Source organism: Salmo salar, chromosome 02, assembly GCF_965601325.2.
Source record: "Salmo salar chromosome 02, fSalSal1, whole genome shotgun sequence".
NCBI lineage: Eukaryota > Metazoa > Chordata > Actinopteri > Salmoniformes > Salmonidae > Salmo > Salmo salar.
In genome coordinates, this window is record NC_138292.1 from 65095742 (window position 1) to 65115089 (window position 19348).

At 43.6% G+C, this 19348-nt stretch overlaps 1 protein-coding gene across 4 annotated transcripts in view; it reads left to right on the forward strand.

The window, feature by feature from the left end:
• Positions 1 to 19348, forward strand: part of LOC106589603 (choline transporter-like protein 2) — a 28094-nt gene that overhangs the window by 1959 nt on the left and 6787 nt on the right. For 2 of the 4 annotated variants that reach the window (XM_045707665.2, XM_045707668.2), the window contains exons 2-11: positions 9391 to 9439; positions 9579 to 9652; positions 10045 to 10129; positions 13833 to 14034; positions 14125 to 14185; positions 14335 to 14461; positions 16109 to 16192; positions 16483 to 16595; positions 16984 to 17115; positions 19096 to 19288. In XM_045707665.2, coding sequence (XP_045563621.1) covers positions 9391 to 9439; positions 9579 to 9652; positions 10045 to 10129; positions 13833 to 14034; positions 14125 to 14185; positions 14335 to 14461; positions 16109 to 16192; positions 16483 to 16595; positions 16984 to 17115; positions 19096 to 19288 — 1120 coding nt within the window. Of the gene's footprint in view, positions 1 to 7435; positions 7692 to 9390; positions 9440 to 9578; positions 9653 to 10044; positions 10130 to 13832; positions 14035 to 14124; positions 14186 to 14334; positions 14462 to 16108; positions 16193 to 16482; positions 16596 to 16983; positions 17116 to 19095; positions 19289 to 19348 lie in introns of those variants that run through there. The other 2 variants (XM_045707666.2, XM_045707670.2) reach the window with 2 other exon arrangements.

Below are 19348 nucleotides of genomic sequence, written 5' to 3' on the forward strand. Positions count from 1 at the left end.
GCCACTGATGTCAGTTCAGTATCCTTGTGACTTTCCTGTTGCCATGTAAACAGGCCTTGTCCTCAGTCAGCTTCCTGCCCCCACATCACACATCAGCCAGAAATGTCAGAAACTGAACACAAGGCCTTTAAACCAATGTTTCAGGTACCTATAGAGAGTAAAAGCCTGGATCCCAGTTTTCTGCTAGCCAGGGCCTGTATTCATAAAGTGTCTCAGAGTGTGAGTGCTGATCTAGGGGAAGGAGTGCTGATCTAGGAGGTAGGAGTGCTGATCTAGGGGAAGGAGTGCTGATCTATGAGGTAGGAGTGCTGATCTAGGAGGTAGGAGTGCTGATCTAGGAGGTAGGAGTGCTGATCTAGGAGGTAGGAGTGCTGATCTAGGAGGAGGAGTGCTGATCTATGAGGTAGGAGTGCTGATCTATGAGGTAGGAGTGCTGATCTAGGAGGAGTGCTGATCTATGAGGTAGGAGTGCTGATCTATGAGGTAGGAGTGCTGATCTAGGAGGAGGAGTGCTGATCTAGGAGGAGTGCTGATCTATGAGGTAGGAGTGCTGATCTAGGAGGAGGAGTGCTGATCTAGGAGGAGGAGTGCTGATCTAGGAGGTAGGAGTGCTGATCTCGGAGGAGGAGTGCTGATCTATGAGGTAGGAGTGCTGATCTATGAGGTAGGAGTGCTGATCTAGGAGGAGGAGTGCTGATCTAGGAGGAGTGCTGATCTATGAGGTAGGAGTGCTGATCTATGAGGTAGGAGTGCTGATCTAGGAGGAGGAGTGCTGATCTATGAGGTAGGAGTGCTGATCTAGGAGGAGGAGTGCTGATCTAGGAGGTAGGAGTGCTGATCTTGGAGGTAGGAGGGCTGATCTGGGAGGAGTGCTGATCTAGGAGGTAGGAGTGCTGATCTAGGAGGAGGAGTGCTGATCTAGGAGGTAGGGGTGCTGATCTAGGAGGAGGAGTGCTGATCTAGGAGGTAGGAGGGCTGATCTGGGAGGAGTGCTGATCTAGGAGGTAGGAGGGCTGATCTGGGAGGAGTGCTGATCTAGGAGGAGGAGTGATGATCTAGGAGGTAGGAGTGCTGATCTAGGAGGTAGGAGGGCTGATCTGGGAGGAGTGCTGATCTAGGAGGTAGGAGTGCTGATCCTTGAGGTAGGAGTGCTGATCTAGGAGGTAAGACTGCTGATCTAGGAGGTAGGAGTGCTGATCTAGGAGGTAGGAGGGCTGATCTAGGAGGAGTGCTGATCTAGGAGGAGGAGTACTGATCTAGGAGGTAGGAGTGCTGATCTAGGGGAAGGAGTGCTGATCTAGAAGGAGGAGTGCTGATCTAGGAGGTAGGGGTGCTGATCTAGGAGGAGGAGTGCTGATCTAGGAGGAGGAGTGATGATCTAGGAGGTAGGAGTGCTGATCTAGGAGGTAGGAGTGCTGATCTCGGAGGTAAGAGTGCTGATCTCGGAGGTAGGAGTGCTGATCTCGGAGGAGGAGTGCTGATCTATGAGGTAGGAGTGCTGATCTATGAGGTAGGAGTGCTGATCTAGGAGGAGGAGTGCTGATCTAGGAGGAGTGCTGATCTATGAGGTAGGAGTGCTGATCTATGAGGTAGGAGTGCTGATCTAGGAGGAGGAGTGCTGATCTAGGAGGTAGGAGTGCTGATCTAGGAGGTAGGAGGGCTGATCTAGGAGGAGTGCTGATCTAGGAGGTATGAGTGCTGATCCTTGAGGTAGGAGTGCTGATCTAGGAGTAGGAGTACTGATCTAGGAGGTAGGAGTGCTGATCTAGGAGGAGGAGTGCTGATCTAGGAGGTAGGAGTGCTGATCTAGGAGGAGGAGTGCTGATCTAGGAGGAGGAGTGATGATCTAGGAGGTAGGAGTGCTGATCTAGGAGGTAGGAGTGCTGATCTCGGAGGTAGGAGTGCTGATCTCGGAGGTAGGAGTGCTGATCTCGGAGGTAGGAGTGCTGATCTAGGAGGTAGGAGTGCTGATCTAGGAGGTGCTGATCTAGGAGGTAGGAGTGCTGATCTAGGAGGTAGGAGTGTTTATCTTGGAGTAGGAGTATTGAAACTGATCCTAGATCAGCACTACTCTGAGACACATACAGGCCCTGGTATCATGTCTCATTGTGCTGTTTTGCCAACAACCTGGAGACAACAAAACAGACCAAACAGCACAGGGACCAGGCTAGTTTCCTGCCATGTTGTCTGTCTATATGAATATCCTCTGACTGTGTATGAGTGGGCCAGTGTGCCGGCTGGAAGTCTTGTCTAAAGCACCCGCCGGTAGCAGCATGCACAGGCCTGCTGCTGACTGTCTGATGTACCCACTCAACACACTGAGTCTAGGGGCAGTCAACTGAAGAGGCGCCCACACACACACACACACACACACACACACACACACACACACACACACACACACACACACACACACACACACACACTGCTTGTGAGTGTGTTGTTTCACAATGATCCTTTGTCATGCTGTCTCTGGCTGTTAGGTCACAGCAAAACTGTTAGAGAGAGTTGCTTAGTGTGATCGTAGTGAGCCTTGTAGGGGAATGAGAGGGGAGCGGCAGGCGGGATTTGGGCTGGATTTATTTGGCAACCAGCGGCAAGTTTAGACATTTCAGAAAAGGGAATTGGACACGTCCCCCTCCCCCCTCTTCAGTCTCAGGAATATCTGATGGCTTCTCTCAGGCTACTGCCAAAGAAGAGTTTACTCTGGAAGCAGTTGAATTGTGCAGTATAAACTACACCATGACCTATTCCATATACACATCAATATGATGTACTGTTGTTGAATTGTCACCTACACCAGATAGGTGCAGTGAAATGTGTTGTTTTACAGGGTTAGCCATAGTAGTACAGCGCCCCTGGAGCAAATTAGGTTTAAGTGCATTGCTCAAGGGCACATCAACATATTTTTCACCTTGTCTGCTCAGGTATTAGAACCAGTGACCTTTTGATACTGGCCCAACAATTTAACCACTAGGCTACCTGCCACTATAGTAGCCTGTGTTATTAGAGAAGTCCTTCCAACCTATTCTTGTACAGACACATGGAATTAGTAATAACTCATCAATATACAAGATTCATATCCACATTCAAATGCAATGTTTTTGAGTAGCATTGGAACGAGAGGCTTCTTTCTCCACCACCTATCTGTAGCTACTGCTATGATGACCATCCAGCCATGGCAGTAATGCCCTGTCTCTGTGTGCTAGACCACAACAGACCAGCAGACACTAAACCATTAGATCACTAGACCACAACAGACCAGCAGACACTAAACCATTAGATCACTAGACCACAACAGACCAGCAGACACTAAACCATTAGATCACTAGACCACAACAGACCAGCAGACATTAAACCATTAGATCACTAGACCACAACAGACCAGCAGACACTAAACCATTAGATCACTAGACCACAACAGACCAGCAGACATTAAACCATTAGATCACTAGACCACAACAGACCAGCAGACACTAAACCATTAGATCACTAGACCACAACAGACCAGCAGACATTAAACCATTAGATCACTAGACCACAATAGACCAGCAGACATTAAACCATTAGATCACTAGACCACAACAGACCAGCAGACACTACACCATTAGATCACTAGACCACAACAGACCAGCAGACACTAACCCATTAGATCACTAGACCACAATAGACCAGCAGACACTAACCCATTAGATCACTAGACCACAACAGACCAGCAGACACTAAACCATTAGATCACTAGACCACAACAGAACAACATACATTAAACCATTAGATCACTAGACCACAACCCCATTAAGAGTGTCTAGGTAGTGGACATTCAATAGTCCCACTGGGTCTGGAAGTGGAACATGTCCATCACGACAGCACTGTGTGGCTCAGCTGGTAAGGGCATTGCGCCAGCAACGTCAGGGTCGTGGGTTCGATTCCTGCTGGGGTCACACGTGAAAGGACTCACTGGACTGGCTGTTTTGGATAAAAGCTTCTGCTAGGCAGATCTGTTTGAACTTTATTGCTTAGGTCATTGTCATGACAATTGACAAGACAGCACAAACAGCACTCCCACTCTAGGTCCCATTGTCAGACTGAAATCTCTCAATACACACTAGTCGCTATTGTCTATACCATGCTGTCTGTTTATCACATGGCCTTGGAGGTGGGAAGGTGTCATGGCCAGACCAGGGAGAACATGTAGGAGGGCGTATCATCCTTCCAGAACAGTCCGTCTGAGATATGTATGGTGGTCTATGCAGGCTGCATTTTCATTTTTGATTGAACCTTTATGTAACGGTCGTCGTAATGGATGGACCAAGGCGCAGCAGGTTGAGTGCTCATCTTTAACTTTTAATGTGAACACTTAATAAACAAAACAAGAAACCGATAAACGGACGACAAACAGTCTTGCAGGCAACACACAGCTATGCAAAGAACAACCTCCCACAAATCCCATGACAAACACATTCCTATTTATAGGACCTTCAATCAGAGGCAACGATAGACAGCTGCCTCCAATTGAAGGCCCCAACCCAATACCTAAACATAGAAATGACTAGACAGAACATAGAAGTACACTAACATAGAACAATGACAAAAACCTCAGATTACATAAACCAAACACCCCTCTACATACACACACACCCCGAACCATATAAAACAAATACCCCCTGCCACGTCCTGACCAAACTATAATAACAAATAACCCCTTTACTGGTCAGGACGTGACAGTACCCCCCCCCCCCAAAAGGTGCATACCCCGGATGCACCTAACAAAAAAAATCTTTAAAAAATAAACCCCTTAAACAAAAGGGAGGGAAGGGAGGGTGGCTGCCGTCACCGACGGCTCCCGTGCTACACCCCCCCCTCGCCAAACCTCCTACAGTGGAGGTGGCTCAGGCTTAGGCCTTAGTCCCCTACCTGACCAGTCCACCCCCACTGAATACCTCGGCCTGAAGCCTGTCACTGTAGACCCTGGACTGGACTCTGGGAGCTCCGGACTGTAGGGCGACTCTGGGAGCTCCGGACTGTAGGGCGACTCTGGGAGCTCCGGACTGTAGGACGACTGTGGGAGCTTCGGACTGTAGGACGACTCACTCGGTTCCGGACTGTAGGCCGACTCACTCGGTTCTGGACAGTGGGCCATCTCTCTTGGTTCCGGACAGTGGGCCGTCTCACTACGGGGCACTGTCGCCGGACACTCTGGACGAGGCACTGTTGCCGGAAGTTCTGGACGAGGCACTGTTGCCGGAAGTTCTGAACGAGGCACTGTTGCCGGAAGTTCTGGACGAGGCACTGTTGCCGGAAGTTCTGGTGCGTGGGGCTGGCTTAGGATGCGCCAGACTAAGGACACGCACCACAGGGCTAGTACGAGGAGCAGGGACAGGACGAGCTGGACTGGGCTGATGCACTGGAGCCTGGTGCGTGGTGCTGGTAATGGAGGTTCCAGACTGGAGACACGCACCTCAAGGCTAGTGCGAGGAGCAGGAACAGGACGTACTGGACTGAGCTGTCGCACTAGCAGCCTGGTGCGTGGTGCTGGTTTCGGATATGCCAGACTGGAGACACGCACCTCACGACTAGTGCGAGGAGCGGGAACAGGACGCACTGGACCGTGAAGGCGCACTGTCGGTCTCGAGCGCAGTACTGGCTCCACCCTTACTGGCTGGATGCCCGGCTTCCCCCTGGCAAATGCGGGGCGCTGGCACCGCGCACACTGGCCTGTAAATGCTTGGCCTCGACGCCGTGCGCATCACTCCAACGCACGGGACCTGACCAGTAATAGGCTGCCTCCAATAAGCACGGGAAGTTGGCTTGCGGCTTAATCCTGGCCCCGCCAAACTACCCGTGTGCCCCCCCCAAAAAATGATTGGGGCTGCCTCTCAGGCTTAAATGCCAACCGTGTACCCCTGTAACAGTCCCGATCTTCGTTCCACTTTTTCCGTTCCTCTCTTGCTGTCTCCACGGCAGGGTCTTGTCCCCTGCCATTATCTCCTCCCATGTCCACGATGTCCTCCACTCCCTTTTCTCCCTGGTCCAGGATCCTTCCTCCTCCTGGACCCGCTGCTTGGTCCGTGGTTGGTGGGAGGTTCTGTAACGATCGTCGTAATGGATGGACCAAAGCGCAGCAGGTTGAGTGCTCATCTTTAACTTTTAACTTTTAATAACTTTAACTTTTAATAAACAAAACAAGAAACCGATAACCGGACAACAAACAGTCTTGCAGGCAACACACAGGTATGCAAAGAACAATCTCCCACAAATCCCATGACAAACACATTCCTATTTATAGGACCTTCAATCAGAGGCAACGATAGACAGCTGCCTCCAATTGAAGGCCCCAACCCCAATACCTAAACATAGAAATAGAAATGACTAGACAGAACATAGAAATACACTAACATAGAACAATGACAAAATCCCCGGAATACATAAACCAAACACCCCTCTACATACACACACACCCCGAACCATATAAAACAAATACCCCCAGCCACGTCCTGACCAAACTATAATAACAAATAACCCCTTTACTGGTCAGGACGTGACACTTTATTTCGACAGGGAAGACATATTGAGAGCTCTCTTTTCCAAATGCGCTCTGTCTAATGCAATATAAAATACACATTAAAATACATTACAGTACAAAATAAAATGCTGGGTAGACTACAAACATTGTCAGTGTTTTGTTGAAAACTCATTTATAGACTATAGACTTATAGATCATATATTTGATAGTTAATCAATTGTTTGTAAATCATATGTAGTCTAGTTATAGATACTTTCAGCACGGTTGTGAAGGCAATCAGAGGAGTGAAAGTTATAAAATACGTCTTAACTTTGAAATAAGAAGTTAGAAAGTTCAGAGAAGTCCCATCAAGTCCCATCATCGCTGGCTAGCGAGAGAACTACCGAATCATATGAAGGATCCTCTTCCTGTAGGCTTTTTACAGATATAAGGTTGCATATGTTATTTGAAGGAACATTCTGTATGAACCACTAGACCTAACTAAGTCATGCACAGTGCACCACATACTGGGTGTTTGCAGTCGACCCAGTTAGGTGCATCGCCTGTTGCTATCCCCAGAATTGGAAGGGAACTGCAGTTGAGTTTTACGAATGATCATATTATATCAGTGTCTACATACTTGACCTACATGAGAATGATAGATGTTTAGCTTCGTTTCTAGCCACCCGGACTTTTGCATCCACACCCATCTATTTTAGGATAGATGCAAGTCCTCTATAGCTTTTAAAATCCACTCTTATTAGGGTGAACTCACCAAAGTCATTTTAGGAGTGAAAAAGGTTAAGTAATGCCGCCGAGGGAAAAGAAAAACACTGTTACCTCTCTCTCCCTCCTCTCCAACCCTCCTGTGTGCCACCCATTCCCATGATAAGAGCCCAGTAAAAGAGGCAAAGAGAGGGAGAAATGAAGAGAGCGAGGGAAAGGAGGGAGCATAACGGTAAAGGAAGGCAGAACTCTGCCAGATACAAGATTTGACTTGTTCTTTATTTTGCAATACACAGGAAGAAGGAAGTGAGGTCTAAGGTGGTGGTCTAGAGTCGAGACACACTTAATGCAGTAAAAGTGTACTGAAAGAAATATAGGCAACACAACACATGAATACAGCCAACCTGTTGATGAAAAAGACAGAAAAGGAGTGACTGAGGAGTGAGAATGGCAAAGAATAAAGGTATTGTAAATATTCAGGACAGCGGTGTAACGGTTTTTGTTGTGCCTGTTGTTTCTTTCACTTCTCACTGATTGAGGGCATGATGGGAGTAGCCTTTTCAGTTATTGTCTGTGACGTTGTTTATGTTTTGAACTGAACATTATGGACTGTAATTAAAGACAGTAAATGAATGTGGTTGAGATTGAGCCAACTCACTTTTGTTTATAAACCAATATGTTTTTTTCTATGGGACACTGGGTGTTCAATGGTTGCAACGTGTGTGATCTGATGACACAGTGAAATAGTGTACACTCTTAGAACCAAAAAGGGTTCTACCTGGAACCAAATCAAATCAAATTTATTTATATAGCCCTTCGTACATCAGCTGATATCTCAAAGTGCTGTACAGAAACCCAGCCTAAAACCCCAAACAGCAAGCATTGCATGTGAAAGAAGCACGGTGGCTAGGAAAAACTCCCTAGGAAAAACTCCCTAGAAAGGCCAAAAACCTAGGAAGAAACCTAGAGAGGAACCAGGCTATGAGGGGTGGCCAGTCCTCTTCTGGCTGTGCACGGTGGATATTATAACAGAACATGGTCAAGATGTTAAAATGTTCATAAATGACCAGCATGGTCAAATAATAATAATCATAGTAGTTGTCGAGGGTGCAACAAGCACGTCCGGTGAACCAAAAAGGGTTGTCCTATGGGTACAGCCGAAGAACCATTTTGGAACCCTTTTTTCTAAGAGTGTAGGTTACAGTGTGTCATCACATTGCAGCCGTTGTGTACAATGGGATTTCCAACACTCATACAATAATGTTCTTAGATACTGTACAGTCAAACTAATTGTTCTGCCATCCAAAGAAAAGGGGTGTTTCCTATTTTTTCGTTGAGCAGGATGGAAAGCCTCACCGTTATATCTCACGTTGACAGAACAGTATATCATGTCCACAAGAAGCTGCAACAATGTTCTCAGTCACACTGTGCTCTATGTTCAGAAAATAAGGTGACACGTTCATTAACAAGACACATGGCCATATGTCATAACAGGATAAGGATCAAGATCTTAGATGCAAAACAGGAAATACAATGCTGCCCCACATCATTTGCGTATTGTGGAAGTGTGTAGCTCAGTTAGTAGAGCATGGCGTTGGCAACGCCAGTGTTGTGGGTTTGATTCCCACGAGGGGGGAAAGAACGACAATGTATGCACTCAGTACTGTAAGTCACTCTGGATAAGAACTCAAAATGTTCTTGGATGATTGAGCTTTTTGTGTTGGTTTCTAGATGTTATGTAAAATACATTGTATCAGGAACATTCAGACTGTATACACAAAATTATAATTGTCTTGCTCTGCTACCAGACTATGGTGAATTGAGTAGACGTGCTGTCTGATGTGGCGCCTGCCTAGTCTCTGAGGTGTTGCCATAGCGTTACTATGGCGCCTACGAATGTCCACCGGGAGCTCTGAGTCACCGGGGAACCATTTTGTGGGTTGCTAGGCATGTCAGTCTTGCGGGAGAATCCTTTTGTTATGGAAAATACGTCTCAGCTTTGTTAATGTGTACACACACGTACAGATATACTGATACACAGATATAAACACACACACCCCACACACACACACACACACACACAAACACACACACACATAGACACACATCTGTGTATAAATGTAAAGAAACATATTAAACTCTCTCTGTTTGCTTGTTCACAGGTGAAGCACGGAAGTTTGACCCTACCTTCAAAGGGCCCATCCACAACAGGTAATCATCTCATTATCAGCTCTGACAGCCAATCCTCACTCTACCAATTACCCACATCGCAAAGCTCAATAAAGCTCAACGTCAAAACATAGCAGTCGAACCATCTCTCTCTCTCCCTCTCTGCTCTTGTGGTTGCCAGGGGCTGCACAGATGTGTTCTGCTGTATTCTCTTCATCTTGGCCATACTGGGATACTTTGCTGTGGGGATCCTGGGTCAGTGTCTCCACAACTACACGATTACTGGCCATTACATCAGTTCTAGGGCCCTGTGTTTTGGTTAATCATGTCACATGACCTGGATTTTATCTTTTATTTTAAGCCTTTTCCAGAAATGGTAATTGGACCAAAAATGTATGCAATTGTCTGAGGATGGTGCTGGGCCGTCTGACATGAAAAGAAAAGGGGACAGTTTGATGAAAAAGCTTTAAATAAAGTTTAAATTCCAGGTCATGTGACATGATTAACCAAAACACAAGGCCCTAACAAGACACAGTAAAGTGATATTCTATTCTATTTGAAGGGATTCTATTCTATTCCATTGTGTGTCGTTATGATAACTGGACAGTATCTGAACTACAGTGTTGTTATACTTCCTCCTACTCCAGCCTGGTCTCAGGGGGACCCCAGGAAGGTTATCTACCCGACTGACAGCAGAGGACAGTTCTGTGGCCAGGCCGGGACCCCCCTGGAGTAAGCCCCTTCCATTACTCCCCTATTTATTCTGCCTTTGAACATCTCTCTTCAGTGCTGATCCTTTAGAATTCCTCTTGTCCTTTCACATGTCAAGATATTATCTGTCTCTTTGTGTTAATATGTCTTTTGTGGTATCATCCTGATGCTCTGTGGTGAGCCTGTAACACCCTGCTGTGTGAAGATAAAAAAGAACGTCCTGAAGGATGTATTATAACTGCTGTATATGTAATTGTTGTACATATGAACTACTATATAACTGTCTCTACATATGATCTACTATATAACTGTCTCTACATATGATCTACTATATAACTGTCTCTACATATTAACTACTATATAACTGTCTCTACATATTAACTACTATATAACTGTCTCTACATATTAACTACTATATAACTGTCTACATATTAACTACTATATAACTGTCTCTACATATTAACTACTATATAACTGTCTCTACATATTAACTACTATATAACTGTCTCTACATATTAACTACTATATAACTGTCTACATATTAACTACTATATAACTGTCTCTACATATTAACTACTAAATAACTGTCTACATATTAACTACTAAATAACTGTCTCTACATATTAACTACTATATAACTGTCTACATATTAACTACTATATAACTGTCTCTACATATTAACTACTAAATAACTGTCTACATATTAACTACTATATAACTGTCTTTACATATTAACTACTATATAACTGTCTACATATTAACTACTATATAACTGTCTACATATTAACTACTATATAACTGTCTACATATTAACTACTATATAACTGTCTACATATTAACTACTATATAACTGTCTCTACATATTAACTACTAAATAACTGTCTCTACATATTAACTACTAAATAACTGTCTACATATTAACTACTATATAACTGTCTCTACATATTCACTACTATATAACTGTCTACATATTAACTACTATATAACTGTCTCTACATATGAACTACTATATAACTGTCTCTACATATTAACTACTATATAACTGTCTCTACATATTAACTACTATATAACTGTCTCTACATATGAACTACTATATAACTGTCTACATATTAACTACTAAATAACTGTCTCTACATATGAACTACTATATAACTGTCTCTACATATTAACTACTAAATAACTGTCTACATATTAACTACTATATAACTGTCTACATATTAACTACTATATAACTGTCTACATATTAACTACTATATAACTGTCTCTACATATTAACTACTATATAACTGTCTCTACATATTAACTACTAAATAACTGTCTCTACATATTAACTACTATATAACTGTCTACATATTAACTACTATATAACTGTCTCTACATATGAACTACTAAATAACTGTCTCTACATATTAACTACTAAATAACTGTCTCTACATATTAACTACTAAATAACTGTCTCAACATATGATCTACTATATAACTGTCTCTACATATGAACTACTACAGTTGAAATCGGAAGATTACATACACCTTAGCCAAGTACATTTAAACTCAGTTTTTCACAATTCATGACATTTAATCTTAGTAAAAATTCCCTGCCTTAGGTCAGTTAGGATCACCACTTTATTTTAAGAATGTGAAATGTCAGAATAATAGTAGAGAGAGTGATTTATTTCAGCTTTTATTTCTTTCATCACAGTGGATCAGAAGTTTACATACACTCAGTTAGTATTTGGTAGCATTGCTTTTAAATTGTTTAACTTGGGTCAAACATTTCGGGTAGCCTTCCACAAGCTTCCCACAATAAGTTAGGTGAATTTTGGCCCATTCCTCCAGACAGAGCTGGTGTAACTGAGTCAGGATTGTAGGCCTCCTTGCTCGCACACGATTTTTCAGTTCTGCCCGCAACTTTTCTATAGGATTGAGGTCAGGGCTTTGTGATGGCCTCTCCAATACCTTGACATTGTTGTCCTTAAGCCATTTTGCCACAACTTTGGAAGTATTCTTGGGGTCATTGTCCATTTGGAAGACCCATTTGCAACCAAGCTTTAACTTCCTGACTGATGTCTTGAGATGTTGCTTGAATATATCCACATCATTTTTCTTCCTCATGATGCCATCTATTTTGTGAAGTGCACCAGCCCCTCCTGCAGCAAAGCATCCCCACAACATGATGATGCCACCCCTGTGCTTCACGTTTGAGATGGTGTTCTTCAGCTTGCAAGTCTCCCCCTTTATCCTCCAAACATAATGATGGTCATTATGGCCAAACAGTTCTATTTTTGTTTCATCAGAGACCAGAGGACATTTCTCCAGAAAGTACGATCTTTGTCCCCATGTGTAGTTGCAAACCGTAGTCTGGCTTTTTTATGGCAGTTTTGGTGCAGTGGCTTCTTCCTTGCTGAGCGGCCTATGAGGTTACATTTACATTACATTTTAGTCATTTAGCAGACGCTCTTATCCAGAGCGACTTACAGTAGTGAATGCATAATAATTTATTTTTCTGTGCTGGCCCCCCGTGGGAATCGAACCCACAACCCTGGCGTTGCAAACACCATGTGTTGCAAACACCATGCTCTACCAACTGAGCTACAGGGAAGGCTACAGGGAGGGCTTACACAGAAACTACTTTTACTTTTTTTAAAACTTTTTTTATTTTTTAGGTTATGTCGATATAGGACTCGTTTTACTGTGGATATAGATACTTTTGTACCTGTTTCCTCCAGCATCTTCACAAGGTCCTTTGCTGTTGTTCTGGGATTGATTTGCACTTTTCGTACCAAAGTACATTCATCTCTAGGAGACAGAACGCGTCTCCTTCCTGAGCGGTATGACGGCTGCATGGTCCCATGGTGTTTATACTTGCATACTATTGTTTGTATAGATGAACGTGGTACCTTCAGGCGTTTGGAAATTGCTCCCAAGGATGAGCCAGACTTGTGGAGGTTTACAATTTTTTTTCAGAGGTCTTGGCTGATTTCTTTTGATTTTCCCATGATGTCAAGCAAAGAGGCACTGAGTTTGAGGGTAGGCCTTGAAATACATCCACAGGTACACCTCCAATTGACTCAATGTCACGCTCTGACCTAGGAGAGCTGTGTTTTCTCTGTTTAGTTAGGTCAGGGTGTGATAGGTGGGTGGGCATTCTATGTTTTGTTTTTCTATGTTTTGGCCGGGTATTGTTTCCAATCAGAGGCAGCTGTTTATCGTTGTCTCTGATTGGAAGCCATACTTAGGCAGCCTGTTTTTCCCTTTGTTTTCGTGGGTAGTTGTTTTCTGTTTAGTTTAAGTACCTGACAGAACTGTCGGCTGTCATTTTGTTTATTTGGTAAAGTGTTCGATTTTTTCATTAAACTTCAAGATGAGCACTCAACACGCTGTGCCTTGGTCCCCTTTATATGACGGCCGTTACACTCAAATTATGTAAATTAGCCTATCAGAAGCTTCTAAAGCCATGACATCATTTTCTTGAATTTGCCAAGCTGTTTAAAAGCGCAGTCAACTTAGTGTAAACTTCTGAACCACTGGAATTGTGATACAGTGAATTATAAGTGAAATAATCTGTCTGTAAGTAATTGTTGGAAAAATGACTTGTGTCATGCACAAAGTAGATGTCCTAACCGACTTGCCAAAACTATAGTTTGTTAACAAGAAATTTGATTTTTAATGACTCCAACCTGAGTGTATGTAAACTTCCGACTTCAACTATAACTGTCTCTAACAGGAAGAAACCTCTCCTGTTCTACTTCAACATCCTGAAGTGTGCCAGTCCCCTGACCCTGCTGGAGTTCCAGTGCCCCACCACTCAGTTATGTGTGGAAAGCTGTCCTACCAAACACATGACGTTGCTGAAAGCCTACCTGAACAAAGGAGAGCAGGAGTACTACAAGCAGTTCTGCAAGGAAGGAGTGGACTTCTCCAAAATGGTGGGTGACAGAGGAGATACATTTGCAGTGGCAAAGTAGGTAGTTAGGGAAATAATGTGTAACTAAGGGTGATTTTGTTGTGTTTCGCAGAGTGCTCCCGAGATCCTGAGGGATGGCCTGTGTCCTTCGATGCTCATGTCCAGCAAACCATGTAAGTCTTCTCACGAGCCATAGCGTGCACTGTATGTGTGTGTGTGTGTGTATGGAACGTGCGTTTGTGTTTTTATAAAGACTTAGTAAATGTATAGTGACCACACAGTTAGTGATTTTTGATCTCCACTCTCTCTACTCTCCCTCCAGTCACTCGTCGGTGCCTCCCAGCTCTCAGTACCATGAAAGGTGGTGTGGTCGTTATTGGCAACGAGACTATTTTTGACAACGGGGAGGGAGAGAGGGTGAACGCCACGGATTTTCTGGACGCTTCAAAGTGAGTCCTCATGCCTCAACCTGAAGCACCGTCAATATACAGTACCAGTCAAAAGTTTGGACATACCTACTCATTCAAGGGTTTTTCTTTATTTTACTATTTTCTACATTGTAGAATAATAGTGAAGACATAAAAACTATGAAATAACACATATGGAATCATGTAGTTGACAAAAAAGTGTTAAACAAATTAGATTCTTCAAAGTAGCCACCCTTTGCCTTGAGGACAGCTTTGCACACTCTTGGCATTTTCTTAACCAGCTTCACATGCAATGCTTTTCCAACAGTCTTGAAGGAGTTCCCACATATGCTGAGCATTTGTTGGCTGCTTTGCCTTCACTCTGCGGTCCAACTCATCCCAAACCATCTCAATTGGGTTGAGGTCGGGTGATTGTGGAGGCCAGGTCATCTGATGCAGCACTCCATCACTCTCCTTGGTCAAATAGCCCTTACACAGCCTGGAGATGTATTGGGTCATTGTCCTGTTGAAAAACAAACGATAGTCCCACTAAGCGCAAACCAGATGGGATGGTGTATCGCTGCAGAATGCTATGGTAGCCATGCTGGATAAGTGTGCCTTGGATTCTAAATAAATCACTGACAGTGTCACCAGCAAAGCACCCACACAACATCACACCTCCTCCTCCATGCTTCGCGGTGGGAACCACACATGCGGAGATCATCCGTTCACCTACTCTGCGTCTCACAAAGACACAGAGTTTGTAACCAAAAACCTCAAATTTGGACTTATCAGACCAAAGGACAGATGTCAATTGCTCGTGTTTCTTGGCCCAAGCAAGTCTCTTCTTAATATTGGTGTCTTTTAGAAGTGGTTTCTTTGCAGCAATTCGACTATGACGGCCTGATTCACGCAGTCTCCTCTGAACAGTTGATGTTGAGATGTGTCTGTTACTTGAACTCTGTGAAACATTTATTTGGGCTGCAATCTGAGGTGGTTACCTCTAATGAACTTATCCTCTGCAGCAGAGGTAACTCTGAGTCTTCCTTTCCTGTGGCGGTCCTCATGAGAGCCAGTTTCATCATAGCGCTTGATGGTGTTTGCAACTACACTTGAAGAAACTTTCAAAGTTCTTGAAATGTTCCTGATTGACTGACCTTCATGTCTTAAAGTAATGATGGACTGCTTATTTAAGCTGTTCTTGCCATAATTTGGACTTGGTCTTCTGTATACCACCCCTATCTTGTCACAACACAACTGATTGGTTCAAATGCATTAAGAAGGAAAGAAATTCCACAAATGAACTTTTAACTAGGCACACCTGTTCATTGAAATACATTCCAGGTGACTACCTCATGAAGCTGGTTGAGAGAATGCCAAGAGTGTGCAAAGCTGTCATCAAGGCAAAGGGTGGCTACTTTGAAAACACTTTTTTGGTTACTACATGATTCCATATGTGTTATTTCATAGTTTTGATGTCTTCACTGCTATTCTACAATGTAGAAAATTGTCAAAATAAAGAAAAACCCTTGAATGAGTAGGTGTGTCCAAACTTTTGACTGGTACTGTATGAATTAATCAATCAACCTACCAACCAACCTTTCAATCTGTCTGTCCGTCTGCCTGTCCGCCCACCTGTCTGTCTGTCAATTGTTAGCAAAGTGTTAAGTGGACTTGTTGTTCTTACAGGAAGTCCAATGTGGTTGTTGAGGCTCGCCAGGTAGCCATGAGGATCTTTGAGGACTACACTGTGTCCTGGTACTGGATACTGATGTGAGTGTCTCTCCTTGGTAAACACACTCATGACACAAGACAATAAAGAAAGTTGCACACGCTATAGGCCAGTTACCCCTATTATCCCCATAGATATAAATGTTCCCTCACAGGAACAACAAAGTTCTGTGAATTTGAATGTTATTATCTGCATTCCTCCAGTGGTCTGGTGATAGTTATGTGAATGTTATTTCCTGTCTCTCCTCCAGTGGTCTGGTGATAGTGGTGGGGTCAGTCTCATCTTAATAAAGTTCTGTGAATGTGAATGTTATTTCCTGTCTCTCCTCCAGTGGTCTGGTGATTGCCATGGTGGTCAGTCTCATCTTCATCGTCCTCCTGCGCTACCTGGCCGGGATCATGATCTGGGTCATGATCGTCATGGTGATACTGGTCATCGGATATGGTATTATATTCCCATTTCCTGAAAACACACTGTTGTCTTACCTATTTAAAGTAACATTCAAAAGAATAATATCAACATTGTGCTTTATCAAGTTAGCCATTAAGAAATGTTAGCGGTAGGCTCAGTGATATGACGTAGGTGCACTAAGTAAACAGCATAGTGGGTCAATTTCCGCAACAACTAAGAGTGTTGAAGTGCAAGGCTAAACTTGTCAGCTGATTTGGTCCCATGGCTACCAGTCTGTAACAGTGTGAAGCAAACCCCGTACACATGGACAGATACTGTGTGTCACTGTGTGAGAGCGAAGTATTTCATCTTGCTCATCGCAATATCTGCAGTGCTGCTCGTGCAACGTCATTTCGCTGACTCTTACCTTTAAAATGTTTAGGGATCTTCCATTGTGCCATGGAGTACCGCAACCTGAAGGGAGAGCCGGGTTCTGACGTCACTATCCGTGATCTGGGACTGCAGACAGACTTCTCTGTTTACCTGCAGATCAGACAGACCTGGCTGGCTTTCAGTGAGTACATGCACTCATTCTCCCTCTTTCTCTCTTTCTCTTTCTATGTCTATCTTTCTCTCCCTCCCTCCCTCCCTCTCTCTCTCCCTGTCTATTTATTTTTCTCTCTCTTCCGCTCTCACTTTTTCTTTCTTTCTCAATTCATTTGAATTTGATTAAAATAATAATAATCAATATAGTCAACAGGACATAAGTAACAACAATAATCAAGGGTCAAAATAACCATACATTGAACAATAACAATAAGCATAGAGGACATTTGCAGGTTGGTTGGTCTGTCAGACACTGTCCCTCATGTTATCCTCTCTAGGGTACGTGGGACGAAATCGTCCCACACTATTCAACAGCCAGTGACAAATCAGAGTGCCAAATTTAAAACCACAAAATGTCATAATTCAAAGTTCTCAAACATAGGACTATTTTACACCATTTGAAAGATAAGACTCTCCTTTATCTAACCACATTGTCCGATTTCAAAAAGGCTTTACAGCGAAAGCAAAACATTAGATTATGTCAGGAGAGTACCCTGCCAAAGATAATCACACAGCCATTTTCAAAGCAAGCATATATGTCACAAAAACCAAAACCACAGCTAAATGCAGCACTAACCTTTGATGATCTTCATCAGATGACACTCCTAGGACATTATGTTATACAATACATGCATGTTTTGTTCAATCAAGTTCATATTTATATCAAAAACCAGCTTTTTACATTAGCATGTGATGTTCAGAACTAGCATACCCACCGAAAACTTCCGGTGAATTTACTAAATTACTCACGATTAATGTTCACAAAATACATAACAATTATTTTAAGAATTATAGATACAGAACTTTATGCAATCGTGGTGTCAGATTTTAAAATAGCTTTTCGGCGAAAGCACATTTTGCAATATTCTGAGTGGATAGCCCGGCCATCACGGCTAGCTAATTTGACACCCACCAACTTTGGTCCTCACCAAACTCAGATTTACTATAAGAAAGATTGGATTACCTTTGCTGTTCTTCATCAGAATGCACTCCCAGGTCTTCTACTTCAACAACAAATGTTGTTTTGGTTCCAAATAATCCATAGTTATATTGAAATAGCTCCGTTTTGTTCGTGCGTTCAGGTCACAAGCCGAAGGGTGACGCGTGAGCGCATTTCGTGACAAAGAAATTCAAAATATTCCATTACCGTACTTCGAAGCATGTCAAACGCTGTTTAAAATCTATTTTTATGCGATTTTTCTCGTAAAATAGCGATAATATTCCAAACGGGCGACGTTGTATTCATTCAAAGACTGAAAGAACAAAATGGAGTAGTCTCGTGGACGCGCATCTCCAGTGTCACTGTCCCCAGGCAGGCCAGTAACAAACAGAGCTGCTGTACTTAGCCCAGAGACTGCAGACATGTATTACACTTTCTGGCGCCTTCTGAGAGCCAATGGAAGCCTTAGAAAATGTCACGTTACAGCACAGATGCTATATTTTCGATAGAGAGGCTACAGAAGGACAATAAATTGTCAGACAGGGCTCCTGTATGGAATCTTCTCAGGTTTTGGCCTGCCATATGAGTTCTGTTATACTCACAGACACCATTCAAACAGTTTTAGAAACTTTAGAGTGTTTTCTATCCAACTCGACTAATTATATGCATATTCTCGTTTCTGGGCAAGAGTAGTAACCAGTTTAAATCGGGTACGTTTTTATCCGGCCGTGCAAATACTGCCCCCTAGCCCCAACAGGTTAAGGCAGGCAGCAATGTAGTGCGCTGCCAACCCACAGCTCTCTGCGTCCTCCCCCAACAGGACAGGTAGCCTATTCTCATCAGAGAGGTCTTTGAAACCTTGAATAAGGATTTCAAATTTGGATTTCAAATCTCCCTCTCTATACTCTTTCTCCCACTCTCTCTCTCTCTCTCTCTCCCTCGCTCTCTCACATCAACACACACACACACACACACAAACACTCTAACTGCGCTCCGCTCCTCCATCAGTGATCATCCTGTCCATCGTGGAGGTGGTTGTCATCCTGCTGCTCATCTTCCTCAGGAAGAGAGTCCTCATCGCCATCGCCCTCATCAAGGAGGCCAGCAGGGCTGTTGGCCATGTGATGTCATCACTGTTCTACCCTCTGTTGACCTTTGCCCTGCTGGCCCTGGTCATAGCCTACTGGGCCATCACCGCTGTGTATCCTTCAGCTGTCAATCATGTTATTCATGTTTACATGTCTGTCCAGGGAAAGAAGTG